Here is a 9,860-nt window from a genome sequence, read left to right as displayed (position 1 = left end):
GAATAATAAAATAAGAGGGAGAAACCTCAAAATCATATTTGGCATGATTGCATTACAATCAATCCATATTAATGATAAAGTCAAAAAATTTACTTAGCACCACCCATAACAATTGAAGCTCAAGTTTAAGATCATTGATATGCACAGCTAAATTTGTCTCATCCCAAACACACACATATGTATAATCTCCCCAGAAAATCTAGAAAATTAGTAGTGTGAAGAAAAGGGTACACATCTAGGATATCCACCTTTGGTATAGAGAATAAAGACTAGTTATATTGCACCAACACAGTTCTAGATGTGTGGCAATAGATTGAGACAATATATAGCAACAAGCCGAGTAATACAAGATAAACTTAAATTTGTATCCACCAACACAAAAAAGATAACAAATGACCTCTTGTTATAAAAATAAATCTAGAAGTAAATATTAGATGAACTAGTGTCAAATGAACCCTTTAATGGTACTCCCAAAAGAAAGGTAGAGAGGTTATTAACTTATTTATGCAAAAACCTTCCACTACTTGCATAACTTCTCATTTCCGAAAGAATCTTTATGTCAATACTTTCCATTGCAATAGTATTAACATGACATTATTTACACTAAAGCCTCCACTTAGGAAATGGAGGACATTAATCTAGAAAACACTGATAATGCCAATACATGTGGCCAACTTTATCACATGCCTAATAATAAATATCATGGCCATAACTATGTCCTCATCTTTGTCTTTAAACATTAGTATTCGATCATCTCCTACAAGAAGTGGAATTAAAGTATGTGTAGCGACAAGTGGGAGAGGTGATATCTTGTAACTTTATGCCAGTCGAAAAATGTTGTTAAAGGAACTGGGGCAAGTGCATGCACAGGTCTTATAAGATCTTGACATTCTTAACTTAATCTGCTTTGACATATTTGGTTTTGCATAAAATAAGAGGCTTCAAGAATAAACACTAAATTGCATAATTGACTCAAATAACCCTTGACAAAGGTGATGTAATTGTTATAAAATTTCATCACAATTGTTAACATGTCTAAATGCACATTCAAAGATGTTTGGGAGAATGCTCTAGTCCGCACAAGTGGCTATACTCAAGCCATTGTACCATTACAATGCCATCATTTTAGGGATAATGTTTGGTATTTGCACAAGTTTCCCATATGTATATGGCAATCATTGTAAAGTGATTAAACCATTAATGTACATCATTTCCAAGATTTTCATGGAAAAATTACAATTAAACATGAGGATTGGCAGCAAGAACAAAAGGAACTACACCATACTTTTGACTTAACAAGAGGAATTGCACCTTTAAGCAAATGTTTAATTTTTTTCTTTTCATTCGTTTGTAATAGCCTCCTCCTTTGACTCAAAGGAGGAGGAGGTTGTTACAAATGAATGAAAAGAAAAAAAAAAGAGAAGAAATGGAAAAAATTACAAAAATAAAAAAGATCTAAATGATGCAAAAACTAGAGTTAAAAAAAAAACATAAAACCAAGCACTTTTCAGGGACAATTAAAATTTTCCCTCACCTTCCCCAATATGAGTGCATGGAATATAGAAATGTGTATATTCAATTAACTTAAAGACCCTAGCTTATATACAAGAGAGAACAGCTCACACATTTAGGTTTCAAGAAAAAAATGGTGGGCATTGACAAGATTTAATAGCTACCAAAATCCTATTATGCTAAAATAGTACATGGCATAGTAGACTTTATTATTGTCTTTATAGATAATAAAAAATTTATAATTTATAAATTTTCTTAATTTCTTGCGTTTTAATTTTATATAAATATAAATTTCATTTGCATTGGCTGGTTTTGAGATTGGCACAAGTTTCTTTGTAGGCAATAGCAAATTTGAAGCTTGTAGATCCTCTCCCTTTTGCTTCACCATCCAATGGAGCTTAGAGATAACCACATGCCCATACTTGTTAAACCAAATCAAGAATGGGCTAAGCTCAATGAGCATGTTGTACTTGTGCTTGAGTGATTAAGCACATGGAATTTTGAGTGAGCAGTAAAGTTGCAAGATTCCTGTGTAATAAATAGCAACCAAGAAAGAGAACTCTAAGAGAAAGGAGAAAAAGTTACTATATCTCAAGAGCAAACTCGTTCACATTTTATATATAGAGAACAAACTCCAATTTTTGCTAGGTGGCTCAGGATTTTTTCTGAAGAGCATAGTTTTTAAAGGTTATCCTTTGAAGGGCACTTTTCTAGTTGCCCTTTTATTGCATAATGAAATTTTTTGTTTCCAATTGAAAGATCAGGAGCTTTTCTTGTTCACAGTGTCCAATAAAATTTATGAGGCAAGAGTGGTGTGTTCTTGGCAATAAGTTTTTAGCTCACAACAGGAGGTCCACTCTTTATACAGTTCTAATCACCAATACTTGAACTTTACACTTATCAAACCATGCTTCACCTTATAAACTCAAAATTTCCTCCACATATTAATTCATTCCATCCTTACATATAGAACTGAAATATATATATATAAAGAAATTGTCATTATTTAGGTTAGGTTTTAACTGAGCACCATCGTAGGCCTGTGGCAGCCATAGTTGCTGGGCAGAATTTTCTGCAAGCCCATACAGCAAGAGCTCCAGATTGTCTTCCATAGCTGTATATGTGAGATTAAGTTGAAAAAAGTTGGTGCCCTTTTAGATATTTCTGGTTTTTTATTTATATTTAAAGAACAAAAATTAAGTCCTCGGAGTTTAACTTCAAACTCTCTCATGGATTGTCTCGGGCTTGAGGTGGAGGTGCAAGTATGTAGAAATATAATAGGGGAGGGCAGCTGAGGTCAGATCTTAAGCGCTCAGCTCTACACTCTATGTTGGAGTAATTTGATGTTGGCTCTTCCTCTTGCACACCATCTCAAACTTAGACTCAATCCATTTCAAACTTGAGCTCAGGCTTGAACACATAGGGTGAAAGCCAAAAGCACTTGTCTCCTTAGGGGTGTAATGCAGCCAAGGTAAGACCTCAATGCCCCACTTGAGCCTCCCTTGTACGCAGCCATTAAAAGTTGGATCTCTTCTCATTGCATTGCTGCCACTGTTTGGACTCTTTCAGACCTCATATGCGCTGCTCCACACTCATTATGATGCACGTTTCTAGATGAGCTTTAAGTTTAGAACTTCTTATAGATTTAAGTTGACGATCCAAAAGATCTCTTGGAATACTCGGCCACAAGCTTGAAGAAATGCGAGCTGCTTTTCTCCAAAAGCTTACCCGGCTCGTCGTATTCAGCGATGCGTCCTACCAAGAAAGATTGTTATGCAAATGCCAAACAAAAACGAAAACAAAGAACACGTACCATCGTTCAGGACTAGAACGTAGTCGCTGCCCACTACAGTAGGCAGCCTGTGGGCAATGGTGATAACAGTGCATCCCTGGAACTTCGTGGCAATGGTGGATTGGATCACTCCATCAGTAGCACTGTCCACGGATGCGGTGGCCTCGTCGAGTACCAAAACACGGGCTTGTTTTAGCATCACCCGTCCAAGACAAAACAATTGTCTCTGTCCCACGCTCCAGTTCTCACCATTCTCAGACACTGCACACACAACGTGATAAGAAAGGGAAGAAAACTTCTTCACATTCATTGCTTACCCAGTGAGTCCAGCTTTTCTTCCTTGCAGCGCACGAGGTCTCCGAGTTGGCAGTTATCCAAGGCCTGTGGAAGCGCTGCTCTTAATACATACAAGAATAACTAGTTTTAAGAAACTTACCTCCCAGATTTCTGGATCCGAAAACTGTCCCAGGGGGTCGAGATTATAGCGGATGGTGCCTTCGAACAGCGTTGGATCCTGTGGAATGATGCTGAGCTTGGATCGGAGGTCATGCAACCCGATCTTCGTTACGTCCACGCCGTCGATAACGATCTTTCCACCAGCTGGCTCCACAAGGCGGAATATGGCCTGGATGAGCGTGGATTTTCCACTGCCAGTCCGCCCGACGACTCCAACCTTCTTGCCTCCAGGAAATACACAGCTTATGCCGTGCAACACCAGCGGTGAGTTGGAGTTATAGCGGACCTGTGTCACGTTGAAAATCCTTAGTTAAGATCAAAGAAGTTTTAGAATTTCCTACCTTGAGGTCCACCAGCTCTACGTTTCCTGTGGCAGGCCAGCTTTCCGGAGGTTTGGACTCTTCAATCTCCCATGGTGCCTCGCTGGGAATGCGAGAGTACTGCTGTATCCGTTCAACAGAAACTATCGTCCGCTCCACGTTGCATAAGTTCCAAACAAACCACGACTGGATCGCATTCAGATTCAACCCATATGTCACAGCCAAACCTGCCAAACCTGTGAAGAAAAACACGAAAGAGTCAGCTATTGTTGAAGTAGAGAAAAAGAAAAAAGCAAGACTTACTTGGTGGGATGGTCCCAGGAGGGAGATAGATGAGTAGAAGCAAACAGAATGCAAAGACAATGTTGGTGAGGAGTTCTAGCCTCAGAGAGGCCCACTCCATCGCTGCAGCCGAGTAGAAATAGGCTCGAGCAGACGTGTCGATTAGAAACATATTCCTGTGCATGAAACGCTCTTCCTGGCCAAAGCCTCTTACTGTCGGAGCTCCTGCAATAGATTCCGCAAAGTGGTGAATGATCGGAGCCTTTTGGATGCCTTGAAGCCTGGAAAGCTCCCTGCCGGACGAGATGTAATATCTCTGCAAAATTAAATTCATCTCTCATTATTCAACCGTATCGATTGAAAGAGATTGGTGGCTTACCTGGAGTAAGACACAGATAACAAACACAGGAGCAAAAGCGATTAAGACTTGCCAAACTGCTTGAGACATAACTCCAGCGATGCATAAGAGCTGTATGCCTGAGAACGCTACGCCCCCAAGCCTGTAAGGCACATTTAAGTCGAGAGCACTTTGGTCTGTAGAGGCCTGAGAAGAAAAAGCATAAGCTGGTTCGAAACTTGAAACACGTGACATACATACCCGACTGAGAATTCTACCAGTTGGAGTAGAATCAAAAAACGACATTGGCGAATGAAAAATGCAATGTAGCATGTCAAAGAAGAACTTCTGAGCCGTCGCGAGGCCGATGACATTGAGAAGCAGCACCCTGAGAAGCACGAACAGCGATGCTCCAAAAGAAAATCCTCCATACCCGATGATCAACCGAACAGGATCAAACTCTGGAGCTACAGCCGTCGCTGGAGTTTCGCGAGCCATCCACCAGTTTGACGCGATTTGAAAGAGTTGAAACAGCAGCTGTGTCGTTAATATGCATGGAATCAAGCCGCCCTTGTACACCGCCGTGCAGTAGTTCCAGTAAACTTGCAGACCAACACTGCCTTTCTCGCGTTCTTCTTCCTGTACCAATTGTTCTGCCTTTACGGCCTTTGCCTGCGCTTCCTGCTCGTCTGACTTCTGCACTTCTTTCTTTTCTTCATTATCCAGGATACCTTCCACGGTCTTGTCTACGCTATCTAAGATCTTGTCAGTCTGATTCATGACTTCCATAGCCTTGTTGTGTGCTCCAACAAGCACACTGAAGTCAGTTTTCGCTTGTAAAAGCTGAGTGTATGTTCCTGACTGCGTTATACGACCATCGTTTAGAACCTGGTATTTCCAAATCACATTAGCATAGTCGGCTTCATCACTTAAACGTATACTTACCAAAATAAGGTCAGCCACAGGTAAAAACTCTACTTGGTGTGTCACTAAAATGACAGTCTTTGATGCCAGTGCGTTAAGAACACATTCCTGCAAAGATTTATGAGTGAGATCACAGAGACAAACGGAGACATGCGCTTACCTTGAATATTTGAGTACCAGTTTCCACGTCCACGGCACTGAAAGGATCGTCAAGTAGATAGATATCAGCATCCTGATACAGTGCACGAGCAAGTTGTATCCTTTGCTTCTGGCCGCCGCTCAAGTTGATGCCCCTCTCGCCTATTTCTGTCTGATCTCCAAATGGAAGAATTTCCAGATCTCTTTTGAGTTGACACATGTCCAACACGCGATCGTATTTACTTCTGTCCATCGGCGAGCCAAAAAGGACATTGTCCTCGATCTTTCCACTTTGTATCCAGGCAGTTTGACCCACGTACGATGTTCTTCCAGTTACTTGCACCTGTACAAGCAGATGTAAGGCAAGAACCAGAGAACGGTAGAATACAAAAATGCGCACCTTGCCAGATAGCCTTGGGATTTCTCCCAGCAGGCACGAGAGCAAGCTTGATTTCCCGGAACCAACCTTTCCGCAAACAGCAACTGTCATCCCTTTCTTGACATCCAGATTAACTCCAGACAACGAGAGTTTCTCGGGAGATTCATCCCAGCTGAAGTCTGCTGCTTCCACCAGAACTACCGTGGAATCTTTGTCATTTGTCCGAGAAACAGCATCCACCTGAAGCTCTGGCTCGTGAAGAAACTTACTCAGCCGATCCAGCGAAATTCTTGTTTGAGACAGAGTTGAAATGAAGTCTGGCAGACTTGTGAGCGGCTCCTGTAAAACTCTAAACGTGGCCACCGCTGAAAGAACTTTCCCAGTGGTCAGAGGTACCTTCAGCACCACACAAGTACCAAAGGTGACCACCCCAATGAGCATGGGACTTGTCCAGAAAAGGAAAGTGATAGCTGCCTGCGTCAAAAACGATTTCTTCAGCCAGCCATACTCCACACTTCTCAAGGCTTCCAGCTTCTGCAGGTAAGCCTTCTCCCAAGCTTGCAGCTTAAGTATCCTCATGCTCTTTAAGGACTCCGTCGTTGCTCGCATTCGGGCGTCCTTGGCCTCCATGATCTTGTCCTGGTACTTGTCTTGCAAGGAGCTAAACGGCGTGTTTATAGCCACCGACGCCAGAGTCGCAACCAAGGTAGCAATCGCAGCAACCCCGACTTTCTGGTATAGAATAAGAAGTGCCAGCACCACCTGAAGCGGTATCATCCAGATATCGTGCATATACCACGAGAAGTCGAGAACCCTCTGGATATCCACGGCCATATGGTTGACAATGTCTCCGCTGGTGTATTTCTGCCGCGACACATTAGAAAGTCGCAAGCCTTTCCTGTAGACACACGTTGTGAGCGTCGCCCGGGCCTTTATCGCCAGGAACTGGATCTTGAGAAACCAATGCCTTTGACAGAAGTTCTCCAGAAACTTGGTGACGAGGAACACCGTCACCAGGATCAAGCCTTCGTGAGGAAACCGGTAAACCCCGCTCAAGTAGCTCACGAAGTCGTCGATCAAGTATGGTCCCACGTATGACGCGAGCGAATTCACTATCACCAGGAATCCAACCGCCACTGCCTCCTTCCAGTAACATACCACTAGCGTCCTTGTCAGGCTGGACGGTTTTTCGGAGTCCTGCTTTGATGTTTTCCATTTGTCCTGGAAAAACTCGTAGGCTGTAGATGCTTGATATTCTTGCGCTACCTGTGGCAAATCCTCAGGCTCCAAAGTCCTCTTCGCCCCGAGAGCCAGTACAGGACTGACCCACGATATGAATAGAAGGCTTAGATTCCCCGCTGTGGTGTACGGGGTAACGTTGTCTTCAGGCCGCGTGTCGTCTACTAAAAGAGGCTCGCCAAGACTGCCGCTCATAACTTTGATCCCTGTTCTTCCCCTCGCGGATGCAACTAGCAGAACAAAGCTAGCAGGAATCCAGGCCAAGCTTGAATATGTATTGCAGGACTTGTGCTCAAACTTGGACGCGACAAGATCATCCACACACAGCACGAACTCAGGAAGGTCAGCACAGAACGAGGCAATCCACCACACCCTCAATGCCGCTGGGATTTTTTCCTCTCCTCTCTTGCGCGATGCTACCAATGCTAACGATGCAACAAGCCAGGCAGCAGCTAGCAGTGACTCCTGCGCAAGCCACAGCACGCTCCGTGCTCGATGAAGAAATGCGACCCAGCAAGCACTGGCAGCGCTCAAAACCAGCAGATAAAGGCAGCAAAAGAGGAAAATCTTGAACGGGAATGCGGTGGTGAGCTTGCTAGCCGGCCGGGACTTTGTAGACAAGAAGAAACTCACAAGCCAGGAGAGAATGAAGATCGCGGCGATGGCGATCGTTCCCACGCAGCTCCCAAAGCGGATTTCGTCGTCGAATCGGTGGAGAAAGCTCTCCGCTGCAGCGAAACATCGATATTTCGATCAGAGGAAACCTAGAAAATCCAAGAGCAGCGAGCACAAAAGCGCGTAATCGATTCACGCGCTGGCTCTCGCGCCTTACCGACGATCATCGCTGCCGATTTGGATGGAGCGATGTCGGCGCTAGAAAAATGCGTTGCCGCAGCGCCTGGGGAAATCGTCAGGGAGAAGAAAGAGGCCGGTCGTGGCGATACAAAGCCCTAGGAAACGGCATTATATAGCATTTTGTAACTTGCCTCCGAAGAAAAAACTTTCTCGCCAGTCAAGGTCTCCTTCGTCGCTCGTGACGCGCATATTCGGATCTACTAAATAATTTTATAGAATGTTCTCTAGTACGCCCTGACGATTAAGATTCGCGAATCATCGGTAGAGCTGGAGATTCGACGCCGAAATCCGAGTGCCACGCTCCTGGCTTGTGAGTATCTTTGCAAGATCCCGCCCGACGAGCAGTTCAAGGCTGTCTGTCTATCTGCTAGCTTTGAGCGCTGCGAGTGCTTTCCTGGTCGCGTTTCTTCCTCGTTGCTGCTGGCTTCTGTCAAGAATCTAGCGATATCGCTTTTGCATCGTACAAGAGAGCTATCCTATACCAGCTGCATTGGGTGTGGTGGATTGCCTCGTTTGCTGGTCTTCCCAAGTTTGTGCTATCTGTGCATGATCTCCTTGCGTCCAGGGTTAAACACAGATTCTTTGCACGGCCAGGGGACGAACAGGGATCACAGTTCTGGACAGCAGAAGGAGACGACACGCAGGTAGCGGACAAGGGTGAAGACAGCGTTACTCTGTACGCAAGAACTGGGAATCTGAGGAAAGAGGACTTTGGAGCCCGAAGATTTGCTAGGTTGCACAGGAAAATAGAGCATCAGCCGCCTACGAGTATTTTTTTTAACGATAAGTGGGAAAGTTCGAGCAGGCTTCCCGTTGTGATTAGGTCATTGGCGATGAGAGACGAACTTAGGGACTTGTGTGGTGCTGAAGATACCTCTGACCACTTCTTTTGGCCCTAGAGTTTTGTTTACACTTCTCCCACCCATGGAAAAAGACCCTACAACTAGAGAAAAAGAACAAACAAAAATCTCGCTAGATCAGGTGAACAACTTTCATCAGCCAGTAGACTTCAAGGTATTCAAAAAGCTGCAGTCATACATCACTTTGCCGAGTCAATAGCAGCGAACGAGAATCCATCCCTATTAGAAGGCACAATCCGCTATAATCTCGACCCCCTCGGACAGTAATCAGATCCAGAAATCTGGGAGATAAGTTCTGTCATTCTTCTATTTCCTAAAAGGCCGTGTTGTTAGGAGACATCCTCGTGCAGGAAGAAGCTGGACTCACAAGGTAATGTGAAAAACATGCTGTTTTCAATAGATGTGCTGTTCTTTAGTGTCGGATTATCTATCTTCTATTTCCTAAAAGGTCACGTTGTTAGAACTTCGTGCAGGAAGAAAAGGTAATGTGGAAAACATGTGAGATGTGTGGGAGAACGGTGAGAATTGGAGCGTGGGACAGTTTTGCCTTGGACGAGTGATGCTAAAACAAAGCCGTGTTTTGGCACCCAGACGAGGCCACCGCATCCGTGGACAGTGCTACCGATGGAATGATCCATCCACCATCGCCACAAAGTTCTATCACCATCGCTCACAGGCTGCCTACTGTGATGGACAGCGACTAAGTTCTAGCCCTACACGTTACTCTCTTTTTTTTTCAAGTTCCAGGACGCATAGCTAAATACGA

General features: G+C 44.1%; 1 protein-coding gene across 1 annotated transcript; it reads right to left on the bottom strand.

The window, feature by feature from the left end:
* Nucleotides 1–2,883: 2,883 nt before the first annotated feature.
* Nucleotides 2,884–8,321, bottom strand: LOC9641710 (putative ABC transporter C family member 15). The gene is made up of 12 exons (XM_002960169.2): nt 8,212–8,321; nt 6,162–8,107; nt 5,784–6,104; nt 5,645–5,731; nt 4,961–5,587; nt 4,742–4,906; nt 4,384–4,678; nt 4,102–4,316; nt 3,741–4,046; nt 3,622–3,685; nt 3,326–3,565; nt 2,884–3,267 (listed from the first exon to the last, which is right to left on the bottom strand). The coding sequence occupies exons 1-12, from the start codon at nt 8,219–8,221 to the stop codon at nt 3,158–3,160; spliced, it is 4,386 nt and encodes a 1,461-aa protein (XP_002960215.2). The 5' UTR covers nt 8,222–8,321; the 3' UTR covers nt 2,884–3,157.
* Between the last annotated feature and the right edge of the window lie 1,539 nt (nt 8,322–9,860).

This window comes from Selaginella moellendorffii, unplaced genomic scaffold (genome assembly GCF_000143415.4).
Source record: "Selaginella moellendorffii unplaced genomic scaffold, v1.0 SELMOscaffold_0, whole genome shotgun sequence".
In the NCBI taxonomy this organism is placed as follows: Eukaryota; Viridiplantae; Streptophyta; class Lycopodiopsida; order Selaginellales; family Selaginellaceae; genus Selaginella; species Selaginella moellendorffii.
Note: the sequence above shows the minus strand (reverse complement) of the source record. Positions and strands in the feature narration are given on the sequence as shown.

Excerpts from the sequence above, each read along its gene's own strand:
- LOC9641710 (XM_002960169.2), bottom strand. Across the intron at positions 4,907-4,960 it reads CTGGTAGAATTCTCAGTCGG|GCCTCTACAGACCAAAGTGC; the intron begins GTATGTATGTCA and ends TTTTCTTCTCAG. Across the intron at positions 3,686-3,740 it reads CGGATCCAGAAATCTGGGAG|GCCTTGGATAACTGCCAACT; the intron begins GTAAGTTTCTTA and ends GCGCTTCCACAG.